The 26,579-nt window shown below is 50.5% G+C and overlaps 9 protein-coding genes across 9 annotated transcripts; 2 read left to right on the top strand and 7 right to left on the bottom strand.

Moving 5' to 3' along the window:
* Positions 1 to 118: 118 nt before the first annotated feature.
* On the top strand, positions 119 to 441 carry F5J12DRAFT_710894 (Yos1-like protein; the record flags this gene model as incomplete). Its single annotated transcript, XM_051740672.1, has 2 exons — positions 119 to 206; positions 254 to 441. The coding sequence occupies 2 exons, from the start codon at positions 119 to 121 to the stop codon at positions 439 to 441; spliced, it is 276 nt and encodes a 91-aa protein (XP_051605818.1).
* A 14-nt stretch (positions 442 to 455) lies between these two features.
* Positions 456 to 1,727, bottom strand: F5J12DRAFT_23323 (uncharacterized protein). The gene is made up of 4 exons (XM_051738501.1): positions 1,206 to 1,727; positions 844 to 1,155; positions 726 to 795; positions 456 to 676 (listed from the first exon to the last, which is right to left on the bottom strand). Exons 1-4 carry the CDS (start codon positions 1,433 to 1,435, stop codon positions 605 to 607), a joined length of 684 nt encoding a protein of 227 aa, XP_051605817.1. The 5' UTR covers positions 1,436 to 1,727; the 3' UTR covers positions 456 to 604.
* F5J12DRAFT_710120 (caffeine-induced death protein 2-domain-containing protein) lies at positions 1,703 to 2,504 on the bottom strand (the record flags this gene model as incomplete). Its single annotated transcript, XM_051740626.1, has 5 exons — positions 1,703 to 1,797; positions 1,861 to 1,921; positions 1,981 to 2,132; positions 2,190 to 2,342; positions 2,396 to 2,504. 5 exons carry the CDS (start codon positions 2,502 to 2,504, stop codon positions 1,703 to 1,705), a joined length of 570 nt encoding a protein of 189 aa, XP_051605816.1.
* A 538-nt stretch (positions 2,505 to 3,042) lies between these two features.
* F5J12DRAFT_23130 (uncharacterized protein) lies at positions 3,043 to 5,640 on the bottom strand. The gene is made up of 9 exons (XM_051738499.1): positions 5,186 to 5,640; positions 4,799 to 4,993; positions 4,598 to 4,726; positions 4,289 to 4,543; positions 4,162 to 4,239; positions 4,055 to 4,105; positions 3,582 to 4,001; positions 3,459 to 3,530; positions 3,043 to 3,388 (listed from the first exon to the last, which is right to left on the bottom strand). Exons 1-9 carry the CDS (start codon positions 5,254 to 5,256, stop codon positions 3,211 to 3,213), a joined length of 1,449 nt encoding a protein of 482 aa, XP_051605815.1. The 5' UTR covers positions 5,257 to 5,640; the 3' UTR covers positions 3,043 to 3,210.
* Position 5,641: 1 nt separating this feature from the next.
* F5J12DRAFT_23235 (uncharacterized protein) lies at positions 5,642 to 7,129 on the bottom strand. Its single transcript, XM_051738500.1, has 3 exons — positions 6,641 to 7,129; positions 5,770 to 6,568; positions 5,642 to 5,719 (listed from the first exon to the last, which is right to left on the bottom strand). Exons 1-2 carry the CDS (start codon positions 6,827 to 6,829, stop codon positions 6,071 to 6,073), a joined length of 687 nt encoding a protein of 228 aa, XP_051605814.1. The 5' UTR covers positions 6,830 to 7,129; the 3' UTR covers positions 5,642 to 5,719; positions 5,770 to 6,070.
* A 76-nt stretch (positions 7,130 to 7,205) lies between these two features.
* On the top strand, positions 7,206 to 10,602 carry F5J12DRAFT_933647 (uncharacterized protein; the record flags this gene model as incomplete). Its single annotated transcript, XM_051749575.1, has 4 exons — positions 7,206 to 7,630; positions 7,683 to 7,746; positions 7,801 to 9,540; positions 9,624 to 10,602. 4 exons carry the CDS (start codon positions 7,206 to 7,208, stop codon positions 10,278 to 10,280), a joined length of 2,886 nt encoding a protein of 961 aa, XP_051605813.1. The 3' UTR covers positions 10,281 to 10,602.
* Positions 10,603 to 10,668: 66 nt separating this feature from the next.
* F5J12DRAFT_887158 (uncharacterized protein) lies at positions 10,669 to 13,658 on the bottom strand (the record flags this gene model as incomplete). Its single annotated transcript, XM_051747181.1, has 3 exons — positions 10,669 to 11,932; positions 11,982 to 13,551; positions 13,607 to 13,658. 3 exons carry the CDS (start codon positions 13,656 to 13,658, stop codon positions 10,669 to 10,671), a joined length of 2,886 nt encoding a protein of 961 aa, XP_051605812.1.
* Positions 13,659 to 13,862: 204 nt separating this feature from the next.
* F5J12DRAFT_887157 (Hsp90 protein-domain-containing protein) lies at positions 13,863 to 19,883 on the bottom strand (the record flags this gene model as incomplete). The annotated part of the gene is made up of 27 exons (XM_051747180.1): positions 13,863 to 13,988; positions 14,026 to 14,098; positions 14,155 to 14,392; positions 14,440 to 14,499; positions 14,578 to 14,676; positions 14,726 to 14,775; positions 14,832 to 14,977; positions 15,025 to 15,057; positions 15,108 to 15,370; positions 15,420 to 15,559; positions 15,608 to 15,757; positions 15,814 to 16,041; positions 16,093 to 16,314; positions 16,368 to 16,477; positions 16,534 to 16,577; positions 16,617 to 16,795; positions 16,846 to 16,860; positions 16,913 to 16,950; positions 17,004 to 17,042; positions 17,387 to 17,446; positions 17,498 to 17,998; positions 18,055 to 18,088; positions 18,156 to 18,472; positions 18,519 to 18,610; positions 18,659 to 19,019; positions 19,070 to 19,782; positions 19,832 to 19,883. The coding sequence occupies 27 exons, from the start codon at positions 19,881 to 19,883 to the stop codon at positions 13,863 to 13,865; spliced, it is 4,383 nt and encodes a 1,460-aa protein (XP_051605811.1).
* Positions 19,884 to 19,956: 73 nt separating this feature from the next.
* F5J12DRAFT_792883 (ras GTPase-activating protein) lies at positions 19,957 to 26,516 on the bottom strand. Its single transcript, XM_051743949.1, has 16 exons — positions 24,889 to 26,516; positions 24,761 to 24,838; positions 24,635 to 24,711; positions 24,387 to 24,589; positions 22,619 to 24,336; positions 22,375 to 22,566; positions 22,204 to 22,324; positions 22,029 to 22,144; positions 21,897 to 21,982; positions 21,647 to 21,837; positions 21,449 to 21,588; positions 21,259 to 21,397; positions 20,976 to 21,204; positions 20,639 to 20,920; positions 20,200 to 20,577; positions 19,957 to 20,141 (listed from the first exon to the last, which is right to left on the bottom strand). Exons 1-16 carry the CDS (start codon positions 26,404 to 26,406, stop codon positions 20,129 to 20,131), a joined length of 5,481 nt encoding a protein of 1,826 aa, XP_051605810.1. The 5' UTR covers positions 26,407 to 26,516; the 3' UTR covers positions 19,957 to 20,128.
* Positions 26,517 to 26,579: the final 63 nt, after the last annotated feature.

The raw sequence follows: 26,579 nt of genomic DNA, 5'->3' as shown, positions 1-26,579 counted from the left end.
TCTGTCACATGTGTCACGTCTATTGTCACGTTGTGTAATATTGAACAGAACACTGTTTTGTTGAACAAATTGAACAAATTACAAGACCCACTCGCAGGTCCCCTCATCGAACACGACAATGCTCACCATAGGCACTATCATATACGTCGCGCTGCTTTTGATCAATGCCATGGCAGTGTTGAGTGAGGAACGCTTCCTTGCACGGAGTGCGTTCCCTTTCACCCACCCACTTCCTGTACTGAATGAGCTGTAGTTGGCTGGTCCTCCGTACAACCTCATAGTACCAATGTTGGATACCAGCAACCATTCGACCAGAACGGTTACGGTTACGGCCAGCAGGATGTCGGCGTAAAAGTCCGCATAATAAACCTCATCAGTGCCGTGCGGACCCTCATGCGCAGTAAGCGTGTTTCGAACGAGATTTACGAAACTTGGTGCTAACACAGGCATGCGTACAAGTCCCTCTAATAGGGCTAAATCTAGTAGTCATCGTGTACGAATTGGTTCTCGGTGGCTGATTGTCTTTCATTTGGGCTCGCTTCTGCACTTGGCCGCCGACAGAGGGGTTGGATGACACGAGTGCAAGTGTACTACATACTCACCCCTAATCTACATTGTTCAGTCGTTCATATTCCTCGTTGATTTGCCTGATGAAGTCGGCTGGAGTGTGTCCACCCTATATTCGATATGAGAGTTATGTCCGTAGGTCGATGGAAGCCACGCACCTCGCACTCGTACCAAGTGCCGTCATGAATACAGACTTGCCTCCCATTTATCATGATCGTGCAGCTCTTTCTGCATCGAGGCATGAATATTCGTCATCAACCCGTCCACAGCACTCACTTGATGCCAAGTTGCATGCTTGTCTTGACACTCTCCTGTAGCAGCCGAACGCCTTCGTGGCCATGACCGTTATCTCCGGCACACTTCCGTGCCCTGTCGTTTTCCCACTCGAACCCCGCAACCCCTGCACACTTGGCAGCTGTGTCAGGTAAACCCACCTGCCCACGGCCCTGGTAGTTTTCGCATTGAACAAACGTCCACCACTCGGAAGTAGGATGGTATTTAGCGACGCATAATTCGTGCACATTTCCAGCACACTCTTCCACGCCATGCAGGCACGTTGCGCCATAGGTTTCATCGGATGGGTTTGGCCTTGAGCATTGTTAGTAAGATATACCCCCATTCTGATGCCGTGTCCTCACTTGGCAATGAAGGACAAGGAAATGTCCACTTTGTCACCAACTCTTTGCAATACACGGTCCCACACAGACTCGCAAAGGAAAGCGTCTGGGCAACGAGACATGACACCCAACACCACCGGTACCTTGACATCACTGACAAACGCCGTCTGCGGGCCATTGTATGGAGCTGATCGGGGTAATGCTACCTGTGCGCACGCAGCAACCCAGAACAATGAGAGGGCAGATAACATCGTGGGCACAGTGGTATAATGAAGGGGTAGTACAGGACAAGAAGCGAACGCGGATTTCCTCGCCCTTTACGCTCCGCAAGGATAAATGGCGTCATGATTACATAACAGTGATATGGATGCCACACAAACTGTTCATGTGCAGTACGCGACGGAAGACTAGATGATCAAGGCTCTCGCAGCAAGGTAAGAGAGGATAAACTCAACTGAAATATTCATGTTCGTGGCATGCTACGCCCTGAGTGAATTAAAACAACGAGGAGTAATGCCCTATGGTGCTTCTTGTGATTGGGCAGCATCCCACCATTTTCTAGCTTCAACATCATTCATTGGGGGAGTGAAGTATCGACACCGTGACTGAAAGGCTGTAGACTGCATGTAAAAAGCATGTACAAGAGGCAGAAGATAGGGTCGACAGCGGAACCTACCGTCAAGTGATCTCTTGCGTATAATGCTTTCAACCGACAATTCGTTGTGGACCTGGTTTCTCTGTTTTCCAGGTCGAATCAACATCAACATTAATAACGGTAATGAAACGCGTTTGTCACCTTGACTTCTTCGGCAAATAGGTCAGCTTGCGCTTTCCTCTGAGCCCTGGCATCGCCCTGTTGCCCCTCGAGCACTCTTCGCTTCTCGTTCATGGACTGATCCACGATATTCACACAATAATCCACAATTTCCGTCCTACGCTTCCAATTCTCTGACGTGATCTATGTGTCAAAGAACCTCGAGGAAAGCAGGGAGATGAATACCGCACCAACTAGTTCTTTCCAAATGTACTCACAGGCCAGATCCTGCACGTTCCCCTTCTTATTGCTCCCTATGCGGTCTCGATCTCTGAATTGCGCATTTGAACGGTTAAGGCGCATTGTAATGGTGTCGTCCAGTCTCCGATATTCTCTGAGAAGGTCTTCGGGAAATGAATGGCACGAAGTAGGGGGCAAAAAGTTGAGATAAGCACACCCTTGAAGAGACTGAGATTGTGACATGTTGTTGGTGACACGTACACCAATTGTGGGGTGAGAGAGGGTGCTTGGACAGCGAGACTGCCAAGTGGTGGAGGAGAAGGCATCTTCGGACTTGGGCCGTGCCGGCATCCCGAAATTGTCAATCAGCAGGGAGAGGTAGTGGCTGTGCTTACATTTCCAAGTAAAGAAGGGGGCGGTCGTGCTACTGGCGCGTTAGGAGAGGACTCGGAATTTTCGCAAAATCATTGGGCCCGTCTTTTCAACAAGTTTGGTTGTTGTTTTTAGCCCGACGTTGGCTTCTTTCATCGAAAAAATGTGTCCATACAGCTAAGGGCCGACCAAGATCCTTATTTTATTTATTTATTTTCCCTTTCCCCCGGATGGAATCTTTTCATCCCTTCACTTCGAGCCAAGTTACAATGCGTAGCCTTGACCTGTCTAATATTCGGTGGTAATCACGTCCCTCGGTCCGCACTCCCCTTATTAATGACCTTCGCGCTAATCCTACAGTTCGTTTATGATGGCCACGCCTCACCATCCTCAGTACCATGAGTATAGTCACTCCCTGATAGGTTACAGCCAGCGTCCCAGAGATAGAGATTCGGGGGCTGTCTCCTCCGCCGTGTTCCGGGTAAAGGGAAACACCGCTTCATAATTATACGGAAAAATATATACATAACATATACGTCCGATCTGTCCGAATAATAATGCGCCCATCAACGCTCACTGAGGTCCACTTAAAATACATCAGATCCACTCTGTGGCGACCGGCCCAGCTTGCTCACAGTCCTGTTGCGTATCCTGTGCATTCTATGGGCGCCCGGATTCTAAGTCTGTTATCTCCTGTGTAGGCTGCCCAACCTTATGCTTCTTTTTCGATTGTCTCGGGACGTAGCCATGTTCTTCTACCATGTGTCTGTGTCTGCGTGCCGGGTCCTTGAACGCCATTCCACATTCATATCGACAAACATGAGGTGTGGAGCCAGTGCTATAGAATTCCGAAAACAAGGGGATGTGTCTTCCAAGGGAAATATGCAATAGGAAATTTTGATACGTACTGTCCATGCATATGGGTATCTAACGATGTCTTTTGCGGGAATCCCTTCTGGCAGACTTCACAAACGAAAGGCCTGTAAATGAGTCAGCTAGACGCCATAGACTGACGTCACTGGACCGCTTACTTGAACCGCAAATGGGTGGTTTCGACGTGGCGTTTCACAAGCTGCTTTTTGGACGTGTACTGACAATCAATTACCCTGCCCAATTCCGTCGCCGTCCAAGTACATTGCCACCTCCGTGTAGTTCCGTCTGCAGAGAGAGTTGGTTTCGCGTACTTCTCCCATGTTTCCCCATCGCCCCTTGGAGAAGGTCGGCGAATGACGGGACCAGCCGTTATGGATCGCTCGCTTGCTTCGCTTGCTTGAGGACTATCCTCGCGCGGTGCCCTCCGTTCGTCATCCGAGGAGGCGGAATTTGATGAGGTGTTGGGAGACATCACTTGATTCGATGGTCCATGGCCCGGAAGCCTTGGACGACCACCATTCTGCTGTAATCCCTGTGAATTCCCTGGACCGGCGTCCTTGTCTCCAAGATATACATGGCTGCGAATTCACAACGTTGGACGAGGGAATCTGAAAATCCAACAACGAAATACCTCAGCGGCTTCACAAGGGTCGTGAAAGAGGGTGTTCCGTCAGGCGATGTGCTGTCCAGAAGATCGATTAGATTCGCAAAATGCCGGGAAAGCATGGGTTATCCCACCGCTCAGCGGGCGAAGAGCTGCGTTTTCTGGGTATGACATTCGTAACCTGGTAGTCAGGATGCGAGGTTGCTGGTGAACTGACGGACCTCTTAGTGCCGTGATGAACAGAAACCACGAAGCACGCACGAGATGGTAGGCGAGTTATGAAGACTTGACACGGAACTGGTTGACGCTGAGCGCGTGGAGTCTTTGCTGTCGTAGTTGACGTAAATGACAGGTGGATGTCTCATCTGCGACGCAGCCTGAAAGCTGGGCCACATGTAGGTCGCAGTAGGGGAATTGAAGATCGAGAGGGAAACGGGGTAAGAGGGTCGTTGTTGCCGACCTTCATTTCGGCCCCGCGGGTCGGTTGAGGAAGATGGAGATGAGGCAGTGCAGAAACTGACCACCAGGTTAGCGTGCGCCTGTCATACCCAGAGAAACTGAATAATATACCTGGTAGGCGGTCTTTCCCGTGGAAAGGAGTGATCCGTGTTATTCCAGCACCGTGGTAGTGGTAAGCGACGGTCTTGATTGAAATTGAATTCCTCACGCGGAAGCGGTGGCAGAACATGTTGATTCCTCCTGTACGCAGTGAAATGCACCCCGTTCATATCCCGATCAATCGGTCGCTGCGAAGAGGGAAACTCAACGCACGTAGATAGCGTCTTGTAAATGCATTCCGAGTTCTCTGGAGGCATTTTCGACCGGGGGGATTGTGGATCGCTGCTCGTGCCTGTTTGACCGAGGTGGCAGTCGATGTCATCGGGTGGTGAAATGTCTGACGACGCCTGTCTTGGCTCCGAAAGCCTCTGGGAGGTACATTGACCTTGTAAGAGGGGATCAGTTGCCCTAAAAAATAACCAAGTCGGCGCCACATAAGTGGTGGCATGTGCCGTCAGCATATGTGAAGTGCGGGCGATAAGCGAAAGCGCAAAGGTCCGGGCACCGGACGATTGCAATGTATCGGTCTCCTTCGTCGACACGGGCAACGGTCACGTCGCCCGCGTCCTAGATGGAGGGGGGAGCGCGATGATGGCTTACCACAGGTGTTTCTTAGCCTTGTCGAAGTGTTCCTCGGGTGCAGATGGTGTCGAAGACGTGTTCTGCACCATAGCGTCCTGAAAACGAGTTGATAGCAAGGTAAGGAGTGGTGATTTTCTGAGGTATGGTCGGATTTGGGAGGTGGTTTTATGGCAGAATAACTAGTGACTGCCGGAGGAAATTGTCTTCATAGGTATAGCACGCGATCAAAGGTCGAAACCCAGTTTTTCCCGACTTCGACAGTCATCTCTGGTCGGAGATCTGACAAAGAATCTCTTTCCATCGGGTGTCTGGACTGAATGTTCGCGGGAGATATCACAAAACATAGCCCTTGACCTGAAAGTGATCAAAACCAATTGTGGAAAAGGTGATGGGGGGCCGGGTCAACGCGGGTATCGAACAAATGATATCAGCAGAGGGCTGATGTGGGTCCGAGGGTCATAAGGGGTCATACTGGGCATATAGATTAAATCAGTGGTAGCGTAAAGGTCTTACGTATTCCATCATCCCTTCCACTAACCACCCACAAGGCTCCTGTCAGATCAGCGTGAGGACGGCTGAAGCAAGGGTTCTAATTAGCGCACTTTGTACTCGCATGACTCTCTGTCAACTCCGTCACAACAATTAACGTGGGTGACATGAGATATGGGCGCGACACATGGTTTCCATTGTGTGAAGTCAAGGATATACAAACAGCGGTGGATTTTGCTAATCTAGAACCGCCTTGCTAGTGGAACCAAGCAATAAAGACACCATTTTCAAATCAAAATCCTTGAGCGGAAACAGCCGTCACAGGATCGGATCCACTGCTTTTTGGAAGCATATTGATACCCAGTGCCTGCGCATAACCACATCGGCAACTTACCTAAAAATAAATCATATCGATCACCTTGGTTGTGGAGTGCTGTTGGAGGCCACCAGGGGAGCATCCTGGCCGTGACCATTAGCCACTGTAGCCCGACGCTGTTGCGCTGTGATTACATCTGACATCCCGGGGCACCTCAGAGGATTGGGCATTGGAGGTGACACCTCTTTCTTAGCGGATCGCCCAGAACGTCGCAGGGGTTTTACAGGCCTCTCCACTTCCATCTCCTCTTCGTCACTACTTATTTCTTCCATTGCCTCATCCCGGTCTTCGGACTGTCCGTTAACAGGTGAGACATCCGAGTCTTCGTCGTCGAGGTCCACTCTTGAACGCCGACGCTTACTTGGTGAGGGAAGTGGTGTGTATACTCCTAGTGCCGACGAGAAAACTTGGTGGAGAACCTCATTGGAAGTGGGTGGGCTGTTAGCAACTGTCGTGGAAGATGAGGAGGCTTTCACGGGACTTGAATACGGTGTCTCTGAGGAGGAGGGACGGGCTACGATAGCCTTCCGTGACATCTGCGAAGAGCACGGGAGCAAGCAAGGAACAAGTGTCAAACGAGCCATCACACTCAAACATATGGGACTGACTCTTCCTGCCGCGCATGGATGCATTTCGAATTCTTGCTGCGAGATCGGAAGGCAAGCTGCGGCAAGCATGTAAGAGTACAAGCCGCCCAGCAAAGTTTCTGGAACACACCCGTCACTTCTCTGCCATTCAGGAGCGCATCTGGTCGCGAATTCTTCCTCTGCGAGCGTACGTTTCACCGATGAGGACATCTTGATACCCTCAGAAGTCTACGGGCCGCCCTGTGCGCCGGGCACGTGATCGAAATCTCCTAAGCCACTAACCACTGCTGGATTAGTTTTCCCAAGCATACTGGTAAGTAAGGATGCAGAGCCAATGGAATCGAAAACATCAGGTTGGTGTGCGGAGGTGAGCAATGCGAAGGGTATCTATACTATACACCCAAGTACACTAGCACTACACAATTTTCAGCAGAGCAGAAGGGCGCCTTTCGACAGATAAGAGGCAGATATTCCCAAAAAGGAAGGTCTGGCCGTGTCACGGCTATTAGGCTGGCGTCGTCTCACCCGTCGTCCACGTCGCTCACGACGAGCGCCTGCTGGCGAACGACGCCGCTCACGAACAAGAATGGCCTTTCTCTCTTTCGAGACTCTCCAGTCCATCGCATTTCTTCATCTTTTGGCTTGGTTGTCCCGATCTCATGCCCAGTCCATTTCCACCAATACACCTGTCCCACCCCTGCAGTGGCTCAATATCACTGGTTCGCTCCAGGGTTCCTCCCCTCCTCCTCTAAAATACGCTTCAATTGGTTACGACGACTCTTCACGCAATCTCATCATTTTCGGTGGCGAATCTTCCAGTGGAATCCCAACCTCTCAGACCTTCCTGCATGTCCCCCGTTTCGTTCCCTCTCACATTGCTAACTTCCCGCTCAACAGTCTCAATCTTGCCACAAATCAGTGGTCCTCTCCATCTGCTCAACCAGGCTTACCTCAATCTTCTCCCCCTGCTCGGTATATGGCTCTCAGCGGTGATGATTTCTCATCTAGCTAGTATGGCCTCCTCTTCCTATTTTCCTTCACCTTCGTCTTATCATTTCTAAAGTCGAAATGCTCACCTCGTAATTGGTGGGAAAGGCGCCTCAGGACAAGCCTTATCTGACGCATGGGTAAGCTTTACCCGCAATTTACGTTTCTGCGTCTCATTTTTTTTTTTCCTTCAGGAATTCGACTACATCAATAATTTCTGGTCAGAGGTCAACATGTCTCCGGGTAGTCCTCAAGCGCGGTGGAGTGCCTCTGGTGGTAGAGACTATCGCGTTCAAGCAGACGCGGCCTCGTCCAATACCACGTTCTACATGGCGGGCGGCACAGATGGTACAACCTTCTTCTCCCTCACCGATGTTTGGGAGTTCACTGTCAACGGAACTCTTTCTTCGAATCTTGTCAACAATACTTTCGGCAGTTGGACAACGCAGATCATCGGATCAACACCAGGGTACAGTGCCAATCAAGCGTCTACTGTCCTTGGGTCTTCCATCGTTTCCGTCAGTGGCTGTAATACAACCACCGGTACGAACGACAACTGTGCCAACCGCAACGAATATGTTATTTCCGCAAGTACTACACCTGGTGAGATAGACTTGTCCGTTTGTCCTGCTCCCCGTTATGGTGCAGCGATGGCCTTCAATCCCCTTTCCACATCATCCAATTTCCAGACACAGGTGTTCCTTCTACTCGGTACATTTAACTCATCCGAATGGGATGACCAAGGAGGTCTCCAGAAGGGCGAGGTGGCGATTCTGGATATTGGGACCGGCGGCTGGAGCAGAATCCTTCCGGCGGGGGATCCAGGAACCACTGGCGTCCCTACTTATCCCTCACCTCGTGAAGGAGCAGTTGCACTATCGTATAGTCAAGCACTTGTCGGCAGTAATCGTCAAGTTGGCGCGGACACTATTGTCTTCGGAGGTGAGGACGAGAATGGGAACTATTTGAACGAGGTTTGGATCTTGAGGGCTTACAACGGTACCATCACTTCCTCAAATGCTTCTTGGGGTGCTCCCTCTGGCACCCTCCAGACGGGTATCAACGCTGACGGATCCGGAGTAACTGTACAGTATATGACACAGTGCGCATTCAACATCACACCGACGATGTCGCCCGCACCTTTGGAACCGACTAGCAGCTCTCCAAGCTCTCCAAGCTCTCCAGGCTCGCCGGTTTACGATGTTTCTTTTGTCCACAAGCTTTTTGCGCCGCTTTCAGTCGCTCTCATACTTCCTGCAGTTCTACTTACTCGTCTGGCGCTCCCATCTATGCGGTTGACTAAGCCCAAATCACTCTTCATTTACATATCCTCTTTCATCACTGTGGTGGCGTATGGACTTGGTGTTGTCGGGCTTGTTGTTTCTTTCACGTCCATCAAGTCAACCATGTCTGTTACAAAGCGTGCCACATCAACCCCAACACTGCCCACATCTCACAGCATCGCTGGTCTTGCGCTATTTGTCGGTCTTTATGTTGTGGTACCTGTTCTATGCCTTCTGGCGGCCTGTATTCCGTGCATTCTTCGCAAGAAAGGTGTCAAGGACACCTCTGTCGTTGCCCCATCCCGTGCAAATTCCATGGACACCGCTGAAAAACTAGCTTCTGTACAGCAAACACAGCGCCCCTTTTCGTCCTCTACTTCCCACCGGGCAAGGCTGCATTCGTGGGGAGGATCCAGTTTTTGGCTAGGGAGTCGTAGCACGGAAGGTAGAACTTCCACTGACAGTGGATCTATGCAGTCCACTGGCCATCAGCGTGGCTTCGAAGTTTTAAACCGGCCTGCGCGAACTCGTAGGGCTAGTAGCAACGGCGCCACTCATCTGAACATGGAGCCTTACCAGCGGGTGCCTGTTACACCTCGAAGCTTTGGCGACATAGATTGGTTCGCACAGCGGCGTAGTCTCAATGCCACGGTAAGCACAAGTTCTACTTTCAAGTCACCTTGATATTCACCCCGTATCTTCGTTTCTGTTCTCATTTAATAATTTTATTCTAGAATTCACCGGACGCTACCCCGCAGGGTGCAAGAGTACCTGCAGCTTCGAGTGGCTCGACGCCAATTACCACAGATGCACCAAGCGGTGGGATGCTTTTGCCTTCAGTTTCTCGTCCTACTTGCGAATTCCCGTCCTTTCCGGAGCTGTGCTTGCGGATACTTTTCCACGTTCTTGTCCTCGCGCTTTGCATTCTTTCATTGGTGGCCTTGTGGTATCGTGGCGCCAAGTCGTTTTTTGTCGTGTTCCTCATATGGACTCTTCTATTCTATATCATGCTCTTTGTTTTAGCCTGGCATGGCCGTCCGGCCAGGTCGCTTCTTACGACAGTGGTTACTCGTCTTCGCGCCGAGCCATCTCACGCAGCCATTCCTCCAAGTACACCCGGATCCCGACCCCTCTCGATGGCAGGAACGGAGCAGTATCTGTTCCCAACAGACGCTCGAGGTCCTTACCTCCATCATCCTCCATATCGTGCTGCGGCCCCTGACGACTTCTCCATGACACTTATGGGTCCCCGCTCGGTGGAAACTGATGATGATGACGAGGACATTGATGAGGACACCCGGCAACGGCAGATTGAAGAAGAGATGGGACGGCGAGAAGTCTCCATTGTCACTGTTCCAAAACGTAGACTTTGGGTCACCAACCCTTCGTGAACGCTATGTTGCTCTTAGATTGCCCCTCATTGCACTTTTTCTGCTGTCCTGCCTTGTTTGCTTGCAACTGTCTTTCTTTCATCGTAGTTAGTCGTTCATCATTTTTCCCACTTTTTCTACCTCTTTTTACTGATCGTACAGTAAAGTTACCGCAATTCTGCATTACCATAATGATACCACTCCCACAGATCCGTCTTCCAACGTGTCACAGTATATATCAAGTAGATCTATGGTGGACGTTTGTGTTTAGCGTGTAGGTACCAGTGTATTTTCTGCTTGCATTAAAATGAGTGACTTATTACTAACTAGTGTGGATAGTCCATCGCGAGCCGAGCAACGAGGGTGTGCAAATATACGGGTTCTTAACTACGATGTCAGAGAAACCAAGCTATTCGGAGCCCTCGACAGCAACATCATGTCGCCATCTGTCGACGCGGCCGAATTTAGCGGGATCATGAAGCGGCGGTGGAGAAGGAGGGGGTATCGGCATGGTCCCCATCATCATTGGGGCCATCGGTGGTCCAAAGAACCCGGAACCCATCATCGTAGGAGCACCGTAATAAATACTATTGGCCATCCGAGCCTGCATTGCCATTTGTTGCTGCTGTTGCATTTGCGCTAGCATCTGATATTGGGTACGCCGCTGTTGCTCGGGATGGAATGCAAGTGGCTTGTCATCGTCTTCATTATCGCCAGTTGAGGTAGGGGGTATGAGGGGTGCGATTGGTACGCGGGATGCCCGGAGGCCAAGAGGCTGATCGTCGTCGTCGTCTTGCTTCCCGCCAACGGCGAGGTCGTCAAGACTATAGGACTGGAGACGTAATTTGCCTTCACTGAGTACAGAGGACAGAGGTTTATCCTCATCCTCATCCTCATCATCAAGTAGCTTTGGTGGTGGTAGCTGAGTAGTTCTTCTTGCAGCTCTAGCCGCCATGGCGACAAGGGGGAGGTCTTCTTCACTGTCTTCGCTACCAGCAGGAACGTGTCGAATGAGCTTGGTTTTGGCTGGGTATCGTGGCCCCACTCCAGTTCTCCGTCTGGGGCCGTCATCTTCTTCGTCTGATGACTCTGCCACCCACTGATCCGCAGCTTTCTCTGTTTGACCGAGCACTCGCCCAAGAGGGACGTCGCCGTTGCTTTCCGCGTCGCTCTCGCCTTCATGAAGGATAGGCGGCCGGCTACTGGCTGAATTCTGAATGAGAGGAAGTGAAGGAGGCAAGGTGGATATGGTAGATTCCGGGAAGCCGGGCGAAGGAACGCTGCCCGAGGCACTGCTATCCATCGTTTTCGACTTGCCACTTTTTTTCTTGTGTCTTGCTTGCTCAAGAACTCTCCTCTCTTCCGCTTCAGCCTGTTCCTGCGCCTCAATTTCCTTAAGCTTAGCCATTTCGCGATCCCATATGGTGTCGACACCAAAGACAGAGCGAGTGTTCGGCGGATACCCTTCTGGCGCGGAAGCACCAAGGGCTGGTAATTTCTCACCATTCAAGTTGACCAATGGTCCATTAGAATCGCGCCTGTTCAAGCTCCGGGTCACAGCGTCTAGATTTTGGGAGGGAGGTCTACCAAGGGTCGCCGGGTCAATCAAAGTGCTCGACCGTCTCATTTGTCCTCGTATCATCATAGATGGCCGATCGTCACCTCTGAAGACTCTGCAGCCAAGTGTAAGCGAGACACAGGCGAAATGAAATCGCGACATACCGAGCCTTCTGTTTCATCTCAGTTTTTCGGTGTTCGAGGTTGTCAATCAGGCTCCAACCATAGAGCTTTCCAGCGGGACGTTTCAATTCGATTTCCGTCGGTGGAGGAGGGGGTGGCAAGGGTATTGACGCAGGGGGAGGTGACTCTTTCTCTTCTTCTTGGTCATCGTCAAACTTCACTTGCTCTCCTTCCCGTTCTGCCCGCGGGAGGTGACGGTCAATATCAGAAAAAGATATGTCTCGTTGACCGCCGACGACAAGCGTATTACGGAAAGCAAGCTGAGATAACGATAGACTTGCGCGGGGGTTGGGCGTGAAAGAGTTGGAGGCAACGAGAGGGCCGCTTGGGTCCAACTGAGAAGCTGGGCGCACGGACCGTGCACCAGGAGGAAGGGGAGGACCATCCGTGGACGTCACAAATCCGTTACATGGTCTCATAACTGGTTGCAGTTGCGGTTGCGGCTGCGGAGCCTGACGGGGAGCGGTGGTCTGTAAAGGACTGGGCATGACAAGAATCTTCGGTCGAAGGAGCTCCACAGTTGAGTAAGGCCGATCGCGACGAGAGTCCACTTCGACTTCGTCGGTGACAAGCTGAGCGCCAGCTAACTCGGTAGATGCTGGGCGACTACGAACCTTCGGATCAAATCTCGAGGACCGGGAAGGCGAAGGTGGGCGGACAGAAAACGGATTGTCATCTGCAGAAACGCTGTTTGAAGCCATGTTTCCGACACTCGCAATTGATACCGTCCGACCGTGATCAGTTCTAATGCCAAAGCGAGAGGCTCGATCTGGGGAGGGTGAACGTTCGACGGTTCCCTCGTTGAAGTCCTTTGACAAGGCTTTAGATCCCCAGCTGACATTGGAACGGGTGCGCACATGTCCACCCTGTAGATCAAAGTGTGACGATCCTGGCCTCAAGACCTCTTCCGGACCTGGAGATAACGACCGTACAGAGGTAGATGGGAAAGGTACCGAGTGGAGAGGGGGTTGGACAGGCAGGCCCTCAATTAGAGCATGCACTGAAGCACGACGGCGTTGTGGAGGTGGCTGGACCAATTCTATGCGTTCAAGATCCGTCGACGAGCGAAAACGCCCAAAACTGTCGGGCCCGCCACCTTGGTCGGCTTCCAGAAACACGCCACCCACGCCGAAGTCGTTCAGAGTACCCATACTCATTGACCGCACACCCCTGCTTTTCGTGGTCTCACCAGTTTGTCCTTGTGACTGGGCAGGATGAGGGTTAGGCAATCCTTCTGCACGCGCCTTTCCTTTGCCTTTGCCTTTCTTATCTCGGTCTATGAAGGCGTCTAGTCCCCAGGAGGTTAGATCTACCTCCAAACCATCGCTCTCAGGGGCCTCATCGTCATCTTCCGCCGATTCAAATGGATTCCGGAGAGCACCCAATGACCCTCTCAACTTCTTCTGGGCCGGATCGCTTCCGGCCTCACTCGGTACAGTAACGCGTAGGTAGTCCTTACTCCTGCGCGGATTGCGTCGGAGATGAGCAAAGATGGCGCTGTCCTGTGCGAAACGACAGGGACTTTCAGGATTTGAAGGGTCGTTGTCATACTCTATATGACAAGTTTGAGTACTGCCGGGAAAATATAAGGCGTTGAACGTACTCACCTATCAAGGCAGCCGCTAGTTGAAGGCGAGAAAACGGTGCTGGTTTCACCATGGCGTACCAAACAAGGTTGGTCCAAGGAAGGTGTCGACTACAATCGCATAAAGACTGTTAACTTGGATCGAAGGCGAAAGCAGGTGCGCTTAGCAACGGCTAGGCGCCATATACACCCCCTCAGACTGAGCACGTGACATAGACCAAATCAGGAGTTGGCGTTTCACCACTACGGATATCGACAAGTGGCATTACTGTAGTACATCACAACTCGTCATGGACAGCGTTCTCCTGGTCATCTATTTCCTCTACTTCTATTTCAACCCCTTGTTCTTCGAGCCATTCTGGCGTGCTGAAGAACTTTTGCCCATGATCTTCCAAAACCTCAGTCTGGTATCTCCGGATCAACAGGGGGAGCTGGCTTTACTGTGTCGTCTGTGGGCGCAGTTTCGGACACGCCTAATGAACGCCTCAATACACGATCCACCCGGGAAAGGAACCTAATGTCAACACTTCAGACATGATCAAGGCGAGCTTACTATAATCAGAGCCTTACTTGTTGGAGTCCGCGACCTCAAAACCAGAGCGGACAAGGGCACTGTCAATGAGGATCGATGCCACTTCTCTCAATTCTTCCAAGTCACGGTTCGTGTCTTCATCATCACCAGCGGTTGTTTCAACGCGGCGGAGGAGTCCTTCGATTAGGGGGGAGCGCGGGTTGACTTCCAAAACCTTCTGCTTTTTCATCATTGCCTGCATCAAATCTTCACGTTCCCCGCCACGACTTGTAGCACCTGAAGATCTGAGCTAATGTTACTTGTGTAGTAATCTCACTACTCACTTATCAACTTCTGAATGTTGGCCGTAAGTCCATTGTTATCTGCAACGACTGCGCAAGGGCCTAGTCACGAGTCTATGCGACAGAACGACTATACCAACGTAAGCACTGAGTAGAAAGTTGCTATATCTTGGGGCTCACCGTCTCTGACAACCTCTTGAGCTTCAACTTTCAGCCACTCAAGTAGAGGCGCATATTTCTCTCGCAATTCTGCCATAGCCTCTTTATCTTCTTCAGTATCTGTCAGGGAAGGGATGAGAATGGCGTTCATTTGTTGCAGCGTCCTCACCATCTCCGAAGTCGAGACCAGCCTTCGCAACGTCCTGGAACTTGAAGGCTCTGTGGTCAATGAGTATGATGCGTATAGAAAACTATTCAAGAACAGAACCCCTCACTTCCAGGTGCGAAGCGTTTGTACTAAAATCTCGTCCAATGGTTCGTTGAGAAGGAGTACTTCGTAACCGCGGGCATCAAGTTTCTCGACAAAGACACTACCGGCGAGGTGGGATACGGGTTTTCCCATGTCAGCTAGATAAAAAATCTAACGGAACGCATAAACGATTGTTTATCAAGACAGAGTCTGCTTACCTGTTTTTGTCCCTGTTTCTTGTTCTTGATGTACTAAATGACAATTAAAATTGCTGAAGTCTCATTCTGACAGAACAACTTACATCATCCAACGAGGTCGCATTCCGCTGGTTGCTATCGAAGCGCAAAAGTGGTACAATCTTTCCGCGGTTTTTCTCGTCTTCCGCTGCGCCAAGTTTGAGGACAGTACGATACACCTTGGAAATCTCAGCAAATTTCTCGGGATCCTCTTCCGATATTTTCGTGAAGAGTTGAATCAGACGGCGAATTATGATACCCCTAATTTGCTTCAGAAAGGCACTTGACTGTAGCATCTCGCGAGAAACATTCAACGGAAGATCTTCCGCTAAAGGTGCATCAGCTTTCTGTCGCTCGTGAGGAACATGTGGACATACCATCAATAATAACGCGGACCCAGCTGGCCCATTTGGGCAAACCATATGCACCAAGGTCGGAGGTGATGAACACATGTTTAACCAATAGTTTGACATCTCTCGAACTCGACTCTAAAGGTTTAGAGAAGAAAGTCTCATCACTGCCACCAGTTAAGTTCTCAAGCAGCCACCAACAGAAATTCACTCACAGATAGGAAGGGACATAAACAATAGCGCGGAACGAAACGCCAGAGCCCGAATCACCAGTAAAGTGGCTCCACGCCAGGGGCTTCCGGAAGTCCTTGAACGTGGCTTGGTACAACAGATGGTATTCTTCATCCGATACAGTCTTCGGATCACTACTCAAAGTTCATGATTGGCCTCTCCTTAACGGCATGAGTTTGCTAATACATACCGCATCCAAAGTGGAGGCTGCGAGTTTATGTGCTCCCACCTGCCAACAAGGACCTTTTTTGTGTCGGGCACTGAATCCGCTGGCATGGCATCCTCAACGATAGCCTCCCCCTCATCTTGTGGTCCATCCTCGCCAACTCCTCCAATGTCTTGTTCCACAGGAACGTCCTCCTCGACTTCATTCCAGATATAAATCGGGAATGCAGTCGAAAAGGAAGAGTGGTGGTGGCTGTTTTACAAGTCAGAAGATCAGGTTATTGTAGTGAAGAGGAACTCGAACACAAGTTTCATGAGATTAGAAGGAGCAAGATAGTCTAAAGCGTCCGCCTTCAACTCTAGAGTAATCTCTGTGCCATGTCCAAGAGTGTTTCCACGCGGATCAGAGTATATTTCGAAGGAACTCTCGTCGGCAGTCGAACTGAAAACGCTCTGAACAGGATTTGGGTTACTGGAGGACTTTGGTGGAAGGGAAGCTACAGTGACTTTGTCTGCGACAAGGAAACTGTATATGATCAGCATAAGTAAATGCAGAACCACAGACCCTGGTAGCTATACCTGCTGTAAAAGCCGACTCCAAAAGCACCAATGAGATTGCTATTAGCGGAACTCTCCTCTCCCTCCATCCTTGCAAGGAAGTCCGACGTTCCTGATTTGGCCAGAGTACCCTACAAAATGTTCAGCACTCGTCGATGTCGATGTGGAAATAAATGGCATTGCATACTAGATTGGTGGCAAGTTCTTCCCCATTCATGCCGATACCAGTGTCTGGGGCTCTTCGTTAGCTTCCTAATGAAGGGTATACACCGGCACACTTGCCAGTTATGATAATGCGCCCTCCCCTTCCAATTACATCACGTTCGGCTTTGACAGTAACATTCAAGGGTGATGTGCCATCCCACACCCCCTTCTCCGTGAGGGAAACTATTCGAAGCTTCTCCAGCGCGTCATTGGCATTAGAGATGAGTTCTCGGAGGAAAACGTCTCTAACTTTCCATGAATAAGGGTATTGAACGCGACTCTAATATAACAGTACCTGTTGGAATAGAGACTACAAAACGATTGAGCGTGAGTGAACGCGAGAGAACCAATGAGTTGCAAACCTATTGATAACAATCTTCCGCAGACGGACGACGTCACTCTGGAAGCAGGGAAAGTTTAATACAGCAGTACTTTGTCGGAAGCAGCCCGTACCTGGTAACTATGCTTAATAGTAGGGATGGTACTTGCGTCCTGGCCGAATGCCAGGGGAAAAATGGCAATGAATGTCAGCACCAGCTGGCGCAGAAGACGCATTACTGGACTTCCAGGACAATAGGTATAACTTAACAACGAATGCACCAAGTGCACTCTCAAGATGAGGCTTTATAGGCTGACGTGTCAAAGAGCGGTCATGTGACTACTTGGAGGGTACTTATTGTATTACCAACTTGTTAATGTACACACACATGGTCGACGAGATATTATTGCACAAGTTACACATGAAATGATAGTTTGGGCGGCGGCAGTTCAGCCAAGTAATTCTATACGGGATGCACTATGTGAGGATGTCCAAAAACGATGCATGCTTAACTCACTCTTATCCATCTCTCCCGTTTCTCGGGAACGTGATCGAAAACAACGTATCGTTTATCATTCTGCGTGATGCCGTCAGAAGCAACTTCAGTGCACGTCATAAAGACATCTACCTTCAGAACTTTCACTACCTCGCCCAGATCAACGTTCTTTGCCAGGGCTTTCATGTCAACCGTCCCGCCAAAACCCTCGCCTTCTCCTTCACCGAGATCATCGGCCTTTACGCCCCCATCGGTGCCTTCACCACCCAGCTTACCCAACCTTCCCCAGAAGTCGACGAAAGCATTTTCTGAAAGCATATCATCAAAAGCTTTTCGAGCTTCATGAGTCCTTTCCCTTTGCCACTTCTCAAACTCCCTCTCAAGGTCGATAACATCAAGGCCGAGTTTCGTAGCCGGCAATGCCTTGCTCAACGACTCGACAGGGAGCATAGAGAAAACGGTGGCCAGGGACGGTGTATGTGACTCGAACAACGCATGTAGATTGCTTAGATGTTTTGCACGAAGTTGGCTCATATGTGAGTGAAATATACGCAATTGCCGGTCAGCAGAAAGCGTTGAGTGAGTAAATCGAGGGTCGGTTTGAAGTTCTGGGAGGGCGGCTTCCCAAGTCAGCTAGAAGATGGACCATAAGCATCTACACGGGTAGCAGGTACACGAAGTTAGCGTACCTGCGGATCACGGATAGCGTCGGTCAATAAAGTACTGCAAAGGGGAAATAAAGTGTTCAGTGCTTGCATTAAACAGAACACAGAATCGCGAATTGGTTCACCAAAATTCCCGTTCACCCTCCTCTTTATCCAGACCGACACGCGAACGCCCTATCTCTGCCTCCACACGGCCACGGTCTGCACGCACTTTTTCTTCACGCTCTTTTAGTGCACGTTCCTTCCTCTCCGACCTTCTGAGCTGAGCTTCTTTTTCGTTGGTCTTAACGGCTCTCGACACCTCTTCGTTGTCCTTGGTATCAGACTTCTTGTCCGTAACGGATGGCAATCTTGCCTTGATGAAGGTGTTGAAGAGTTCTTCTCGCAGCGAAGACGATCCGACGGCGTCGTATCGCGGATCGTGACTGAGTTCGCGTTTTACCTTGACTGGCTGAGCAAGACTGGAGCAAAGAGAACGGAATACTCACGTCCTTCCAAAGTGAATCAGGTTGAGGTAACCCGCTTTCTCGAAGGAGTGAGAAAAAGCCAGCTTCCGCTTTCTCAGCGGCAGCACGTTTCCCTAACCTCCCTTAGCGCCTAGTATACGGTGACCTGTGAAGATACGTACGTTCTCCAAGCTCTCGCAAGAACTCCTTGAATCTCTTTTCACGTTCTCGATCATCCCTTCCCCACCCGTAGAAACGTCTATCTTTTTTCCAGGCTCGTCGAAAATCGGTCCAGGAAGATTTAGTACTCTTTACTTCTTCAGCAAGTAAGCTCTCAAACTCTTCCTTAGGGTTGGCTTCCGCTTTCCCTTTCTTAACGTTTTGCTGCCTGAGCTCGCGGGCTCGATCTCGGCAGTATTCATCGAAGGCCTCGCGGCGAGCAGACACAGAAGGAAGAAGAACATAGCGTGGGTCAGATACAAAAATGGGTAGCGATGTATCCCAGGGATGGAGCGGGTTAATATCTTTCTCTCGAAGCAGTGTCTGTTCTTGCAGTGAATCCACAAATATCTTTGATGATACGTGATACGCACTTTAAAAAGCGCCTTTGCCTCGCCCAATGAGAGGTCCACACGGTCCGGTATGTTGAGTTGGGGCTTTCCCCTGACCTTCTTCGCCCCCATCTCCTCCGTCTCCGTAACAGCTGGACTTGCTTCCATCATCTCTTTCTCCGCAGCTTCAGCAACCAGATGAACTGCTCCCTCCTTGCTCCACTCCTCATCCTCTGGGTCATCCTCATCTTCTGCATCCTCATCATCGGATTCCTTCCCTTCCTCTGTCCGAGGACGCTTGGTAATGATGACCTCCTCCAAGGGGGTAGGCTCTTCTGGTTTCCGTTTGAAGGTTCCTGCCAACTCCACCTTGATGCGTTCCACTTCCGTGTGCTGCTCTTGCTGGAGAAGCTCAGCTTCTGTACCACTTACATATTGTTGCTGTAACTGTGCTTGTTCCGCCCCATGCAACTCTGCGCGTTCAAGGGCTTCCACAGCGGCCCGAATTTCCTCTGGTACCACCCAATGGCTTTCCTTTCTCCCCTTATGGGTGTAAAAGGTATTACCCTCAGTGGTCTTCACTCTAAGCCATTCGGTTCCGGGGATAAGAGTCTTGACCAGTGGCCTTTCCTTCTTTTTCCTCCCTGCTTCGGCTATGGCGGGTGTCGTAGGGAAGGGCGAGAAGGATGGAAGAGGCCTTATGTAGGTGGATTGTTGACTGGCAGCGTGGTAATAGTAGTGTTGCCCTCCCGGACCTAATCTTAGTGTAAAGATCTGTCCCAAGAAGGCCAATTGACATCCTACCTACGTGCTCTGTCCAACCAGGAGGCAGCGGAGGTGGACCGAGGTTAGCCATGTTGTGTGCTCAATCACTTTCGCAGTGCACTCACCAACGTCAATTAGAGCGTGTCACGTGCCCAGAGGCCAAGTTACACTCGAGCAAATCTAAGATGCATGTCGAAAAACCTATCGTTACAGAGTAGTTGGCAAAAGGTAAAGCAAAGACAATGCTACGATATCCTAAGTAATTATGAAACTCCTAGTAACAGAAATTTGATAGAGCAAGATGTCCTCGGTGATCCGGGATGGGCGGTCAGATCTTCAGACATAAAATCTGACGTTGCCATGTGAGGGTGAGCGTCAGTGTCTAAACAACTGGCAGGTCAACTCACTTCTTATTGATCTGGTACAAGAGAAGGCTAAGATTGACTTTAACCATTCCATTGAAAAGCGAAAGTGATGCCCGGTTTTCAAACTGAGCTTGCAGCAAATCCTCCATGCGGAGGTCTGCAGTTGCAATGCGGTTTGAGATGCCCAAGGCGTTGTTGATCACTTCCATAGTAAAGATGCCGGCTTTATTTGACGAGATGATAACGTCTAGTTTATCAAATTGACGGGGAGAGAACTGGTCAACAGAGAGAAGAATCCCTTTTTCGTACAGGTCCTTGGCGCTATATCTGAATGAACCGAACTGAGGGCTCTTGCCGGACTTCTGGAGGTCACGAAGGTGGAAATATTGCTTGGTGAATGGTAAGACAAACCGCTTCTTCCTGAACGATCAGCTATCAGTCCCTTATCTTAAGGCATAGAAATAAGAATGCAATTAATTACCCTTTGCCCCGCTGCATTGTTGCCATTGCACCTTCAACATAATTGTGATAGCTGTCGATCTGTTCTTGGAAGTACTTCTTGCGTTCATTGAGATGTTTCAAGGCATCCATCATGCTATCCACTTCCTGTTGACGTTGCAGACGCTTGCGGTGCTTACTGCGTATGTCACTAGCAATGGCATCGAGAATTCCCTGGAAGCCATCGTCGCGCATAATTTTGCCCCGCTTTTCAAGTTCAAGCAGATAAAAGATTGTGTGAGCTTTGACCTCCTTGAATTGCAATCTGAACTTGTTCAGGAAAACTTGGAGGACGTCAATGCCATAGCGGCTTGACTCACAAACGAATGTCCTCCAGCCTATACCCAGCGTCCCCTGAGGTAGATGGCATGCGCCGATTAGCGGGCTCGTTATCCATGTCAGCAATGATCGCCTCCCAGCGGAGTTCTTCAGGTTCGGTGACAGGTTTCATGAGGGATTCGACCAGATCCTGAGCGGGTTGAACGCGAAGAATAGCCAGGACTCCACGTTTGGCTTGAACCCAGAGTGCCTTCTCGTCTGCTTGGGGATCTAAAACAGGGATCAGAAGGTTTTTTTTATCACGTCACCACTAGACCGACGGACCACGAACTCGGGCAAATCTATTTGTCAGCTCCAGTGTGATGGCTTTGTCTCGGGCATCCTTGAGTTCGTCATTTTCAATGTTAGGGACGCCATTCAGCTCTTGCAGAATGACTCGAAGTGCATCCTCGCGGGAGGGAGACTGCAGCAAGGAAATTGAGTAAAGCAGTCACGTCCCGAAGTCAATACAGACCAATTGATCCTGATACTTCGACAGCAACCCATGCATGGCGTATACCTCGTTGGGGGATATATAGATAGGCTTAGGTTGTACGGTTACGTCCAGGAATTCGTGGGCATGGTAGTGAGCTTCGGCGTCCGGCACCTCGGCAACTAGAAACACAACAGTAGGAAATGTGAAGACCACCATGTGATGAAAACAAGCACTTACGCTGCAGCATCCATGCAGTCATTTGAGAAATAGATTTGCGAACCATTTCGTTGATGGGTAAGTATCTCGGTGAATCCTCACTAAACTCAGAGCCAGAAGCGATTTGAGTGAGAACTTGCGAGATTTGGGCCAAATTTTTCCTCGTGGCTACATCAATTGTGGTGGTAACTATATCGAATGTCTCCGGAGCACTTGGTCAAGTTAGTCGAGGGATCAGGTATTTAAGCGGCACAAATCAAAGGTAACACACATGATTGCTGGGTTAAGATACCGGTAGTAGACCAGTCTGGCAATACACGCTGCGTACGCCGTGTCACGGGCATCTGGGAATCGTTCCTAACGACAACATGAGGCATATGACGGAAGTACACAAGTTACGCACTCGTAGTGAAGCTAGCGTCTCGCGAGCAATGAAACGCATTCCGTATGGTACTCTCTTCGCCGACTGGAGAATGGCAGACATGAAAGCTTCGCTCCACCACTGTAACTTTTGCAAATCTGTGATGATGAAGGTATTCATTCGGGCGGAAACTTGAAAAGGTCTTTGCCAGACGTACGTCTGATGTACTCGGCTCTCGTATCAGGATCTTCCAATGCTTCGTAGAAAGGAACATCTTTAGGTTTGTTGCTGGGGACACCCGAGCGCATTTCTTCGATGGCTACCCTAGATCGGTGTATCTGCAACAGGCCATGATCGAGTGTAATCACAGTCAGAGCCCGGGACGCACTATCGAAGGATCCGACTCGAGATCAAGATCTACTGCTTCAATTAATTCGCGTATAATCGGTTGCACTGTTTCCCGGACATAAGGCACCTGTTTGGGACGAAGGTATTGAACGGCTATGCTTATATAAATTGGGTGACCGTGGATGGCATCTTCGACAGTCTGAGCAGACGCTATTTCTTGACGTATGCATAGCTAAGAAAGAACATGTCAGAAATACGAACAACTCCCAAAAGTCCGGGAATACCTGAAGTAATTTCAAGAGTAGATAATCCTCCCGTCTATCCTGACCATACCCAAAAAGTGTCAAAGCTACCCGTTCCGCCAGCGGCCTGTGTTTTTCAGCCGAGTCGTCGTTAGTGAGTTCCACAAAGAGCCTGCTCAGATACTCTCCATTCGTCTGCAGGAGGTAGAAAAGTTGTTGATAAAGTTCGAGCTTCCGCTTGGCAGCATGGTCCAGTGTGTTAGGCCCAGCAAATGGGTCTCCGTGGGCAGCCAAGATGGAAGCACGAGTAGCATGCGCTGCTACGTTATCGGCACCGTACTTGCGCCGCGCTTTGACCAGCTCCTCGAATGACTTGACATTCTGGACGACCAACGCAATCTTGACATCCAGGTCGCTTACATCGTTCTCAAGTGCCTGGTTTTCTCGGATGCTTTCAACCACCTTCTTCCTCAGCCTTTCAACCTTAATCTCATCTTGGAAGTCTGCCTCTGAATCATCCAATAAATGGACGAAGTTTTTGATGGTACCAACGGTGACGTTCCTGCCCAACGTGAGCTGCCGGTATTGTTCGCGAGTTTCCTTGGCGCGGAACAAGGATTGCACCTTCACAACTTTGTCCAAGTGAGAGCGGTAGTAATCTATTTTAGCACGGAACTTCAGTCGTTGAAGCGCGCCACGCAATAGAGCCTGAAGCATTGTCGCGACTGGTTGGCTCTTCCAAAGATGAGTGCGCCATGCGATATATTCCCTCCGCACCAAGTAACCCCTAGTCGCGGCCTGCATACCTGTCACGTCGGGCACTACAAACTCGAGGCATTTCTGCTGCTCCCGGTGGCGGTTGCGTGCAAGGGCAGCACGAGCCCGAGCCTGGAAACTGCCAACAGAGATGACAAGTTTGATCTCCGATAACGCCTTGTTTACGTTCTGATGGTATTGACGCGCGAGGCCTGCTCGAGCCCGAGCCTGAAGACCTATGATCGCAGGTGTTGCTCGGCGGAGCCCACGTATGAGTGCCAACAGACGCTTCCGGGCCATGTATGTCCTAGCGGCAGCTTGTATGCGAACAACCGTAGACGAGACATCGACTAGTTTTGCGAGCTGTGTTCGTATCCGCCTGCGAACGAGTACACCCCTGCATTGGGCTTGTAGATCGAGAATACTGTGCTCGTTGGCACCTAGCAATCTTAAATGCTTCAATATAGTGGCCCTTCGCAGAAGTCCACGGGCGGCTGCTTGTACTGCAATCACAGAAGGTGCTATCTCAGGGGATCCGAACGTCTTTGACAATTCCTTCACGCCTTGCCTTGTAATCTTGGCACGGGCCGAAGCCTGGAATTGCATAAAGATTTGGCTCGTGCGCCTTAACGCCATCTTGAGAGAGGACAACCGCCTGCGCTGGAGGACACCACGGGCCTGTGCTTGAACGGAAACGACGTAACCAACATGTGTTCGGAGTTGGGACAAGAAACTAAGCCAGCGTTGTCGTTTCGTGTGACCACGTACGAGGGATTGCAGGCTAATCACCCAAGGCGTAAGGTCCGTAGCAGCCTTACGGATGTGTGATACATCCCGGCGAGCGAGTACGCCACGACAATGGGCTTGAACTTTCAGAACGTACCGTTCGGCGAGTCGAACACGAGCGCACTGTGTCGCGTATGCTTTGCGGATAAGGAAGCCGCGGGCAAAGCACTGCACTGCACAAATAGACTCTTCGTTTTCCGCCAGCAACCGATCGCAGCCTGTCGGAACCAAATTAAGTGAAGATTCCAGGACATCGCACAGTACGAACGTTCTTCCTCCGTTTCAATTTCGACTTCCGGATCTTCATTAATTTCTTTGGCAAGTTCGCGTCCAACGTCCCCAAAGTTGGGCATAGTGATGCCGGCGTCATTAAGGCCTTTCTGAGTCTGCTGCAACTGGTCGTCGGAGAATTGCAACTGCCCCACTAAGTTGCCTATACGTTGTGCAAGACCCCTTCGAGCAAGAAGATGACTACCGCAAAATTAGTTCGGACAGGGAAAGCTCCAGCAGCCTTACCTGAGGGCATGTATACAATAAATGACTTTCGGGATATTCTTCTTCTCGTATAGATCGGTGAGTTCGAAAATGAAACACTGAAAGAACATTGGCCTGATGTTCGACACTTGAGATAAGTCGACTTACTTCGGGAAGTGCGACTTCTCTCACAAAGGCAAAAAAGTAGTTGATGTTATCTGAATGCCGGAAGTCCAATTTGGGAGCCTTTTGGCAGTAAGTAAAAAACACAGAACAGGTATCCGCAACGAAGATACCTCATATATACGTCGGACGACACGTCCCCCCTGGAAAGCCCTGGCGAGCTTGGCAAGTGCCACCCCATTGCGAAGTTTCTCTTCCATCTCCACCACTCCAAACCCAAGCTCTTCGCCGAGACACCCCTCTATCCATTGTTGTGCCTCCCCAATGTGACAAAGATATTCGTAAGCCTGCAGGAGGTGCCTCTGGGTGTCTGCCCAAAGGCCGCGTGTCAGATGCGAGGACGGCATGGGAGACGCAGGCGTGCTCGGTAATTTGTCTCTAGATAGCCGCAGACGACCGGGAATTCCAGCAACGTCATCTGTGCTTGGCACCCCCTGCACGGACCCATCCTGTAGTGTTGGAAACAGCGGAGGATCATCATGACGACGGTAGGTCGTTTGTCCTGGTGGATCAGGCCCAACGCCCAAGACTTTCGCTTTGTCGTTCTCTTCTTCTAAGTTTTCATCCACGTCTCCACTCGCTATGCGAGGGAGATGTCGACCAAGTTTCCTTCTGCCCCCCAGAGGACCGTAGGTTGACGCCTTCTTATTTATCATATATGAACTCCTGTAGGGTGGCGGAGACATCACAGACGAAGACGGCGATGGTGAAGCAGCGGAAGTCTGGTTGCGAAATAAAGACTGCTCTAGTGATCGCGAAGGGCTGACGTTAAGATCCGGACTACTTGAAGGCTTATGGCGTCCCTTTTCCGGAGGAGAGGATACTGAGTATGGGGAATCGTATAGAGAAGCTGGTCGAGGTCGATGCGACAGCGTGGGGAACGGTCTCGACTGCATACTCGGTGGTGTAATTGGGGGCGAGGAAGACGGCTCGGACACTCTGTCCAGCGCGTGTCGCGCTGCAGCATGAGGAGATACTGAGTTATCAAGGGTATTAGAGCGACGAAGTCGTTGTGAAGGGGCGTTCCATGTGGTGTCGGGCGTAGAAGCGGTCAATTGGGCACGGTGGAGGGTTGAGTATACCTGGGATTGAGTAGGTGTCTCAGGATTCTGTGTCGAAGGGCCAGTTGCATCAGGCGACGACGATTTCGTGACGATGTTGGTTGAAAGAGTATGTCGTTTCAAATGAGTCGGAGTGGTCTGAGAAGGTAGTTGGACCGTCTGACTCGAAGGTCTGCTGGAAGAAGGGACGGATTCTGAGTGATGTTGTGCAGCAACCCTCGAATCTAAAGAATCGCCTCTCGGTCTCTCCTTATTAGGACTGGTCGACCGACGCCCTTCAAGAGCAGCTTCAGCTCTTGCACGCTCCTCCCATTTGCCGCGCACTGTATCAATGCTACTTCCGGCACGATGAGAAGGTGCCCATCTCCTGGACCCAGATAACACTGCGGCGTCTGCCGCCAAAGGAGATGGCCTAGAGGCCAATGAATTGTTCCGTGAAAGGACACCGAAACTACTCCTGGGTGAAGTGCCTTCCAGAAGTCGTGTTTGGTATGCGAATGGACTCGAGGAATCCCTCGATCTCGTGGATCCGTTGGATGCTAGCGAGGATATCGAATTTGAGCGTTCCATGGCGTAGCTGAACTCATAAAAGTCGTCAACGAAATAAAAACGACCCTGTGTGACTGCCGCAACTTGTGATTTGACGGCGTCTCTGGCCGCGAGCTTGGACGTCACTGAGGACGTGGGCACTAGATAGGATTATATAAGCAATTCCAGCACGTGACTGGTACTATGCATCCTCG

The sequence above is a fragment of the Pisolithus orientalis genome (genome assembly GCF_024613125.1).
Source record: "Pisolithus orientalis strain OTSU chromosome Unknown F5J12scaffold_1, whole genome shotgun sequence".
Classification (NCBI taxonomy): Eukaryota; Fungi; Basidiomycota; class Agaricomycetes; order Boletales; family Pisolithaceae; genus Pisolithus; species Pisolithus orientalis.
This window is presented reverse-complemented; position numbering and strand designations above follow the sequence as displayed.

What these genes read in the sequence shown, in the direction of transcription:
- F5J12DRAFT_23235 (XM_051738500.1), bottom strand. Translation starts at nt 6,829, where the DNA reads ATGTCCTCATCGGTGAAACGTACGCTCGCAGAGGAAGAATTCGCGACC. An exon ending in ATCCATGCGCGGCAGGAAGA is followed by an intron (nt 6,569 to 6,640) that starts GTCAGTCCCATA and finishes TGCTCTTCGCAG; the next exon opens with ATGTCACGGAAGGCTATCGT.
- F5J12DRAFT_792883 (XM_051743949.1), bottom strand. Translation starts at nt 26,406, where the DNA reads ATGGAACGCTCAAATTCGATATCCTCGCTAGCATCCAACGGATCCACG. An exon ending in AATTGAAACGGAGGAAGAAC is followed by an intron (nt 24,337 to 24,386) that starts GTTCGTACTGTG and finishes TGGTTCCGACAG; the next exon opens with GCTGCGATCGGTTGCTGGCG. An exon ending in TACTCTTGAAATTACTTCAG is followed by an intron (nt 22,567 to 22,618) that starts GTATTCCCGGAC and finishes GTTCTTTCTTAG; the next exon opens with CTATGCATACGTCAAGAAAT.
- F5J12DRAFT_23323 (XM_051738501.1), bottom strand. Translation starts at nt 1,435, where the DNA reads ATGTTATCTGCCCTCTCATTGTTCTGGGTTGCTGCGTGCGCACAGGTA. An exon ending in TCCTTGTCCTTCATTGCCAA is followed by an intron (nt 1,156 to 1,205) that starts GTGAGGACACGG and finishes ACAATGCTCAAG; the next exon opens with GCCAAACCCATCCGATGAAA. An exon ending in GCACTTGGTACGAGTGCGAG is followed by an intron (nt 677 to 725) that starts GTGCGTGGCTTC and finishes TATCGAATATAG; the next exon opens with GGTGGACACACTCCAGCCGA.
- F5J12DRAFT_23130 (XM_051738499.1), bottom strand. Translation starts at nt 5,256, where the DNA reads ATGGTGCAGAACACGTCTTCGACACCATCTGCACCCGAGGAACACTTC. An exon ending in ATTTACAAGACGCTATCTAC is followed by an intron (nt 4,727 to 4,798) that starts GTGCGTTGAGTT and finishes CACTGCGTACAG; the next exon opens with GAGGAATCAACATGTTCTGC. An exon ending in AGCTCTTCGCCCGCTGAGCG is followed by an intron (nt 4,106 to 4,161) that starts GTGGGATAACCC and finishes TCTTCTGGACAG; the next exon opens with CACATCGCCTGACGGAACAC.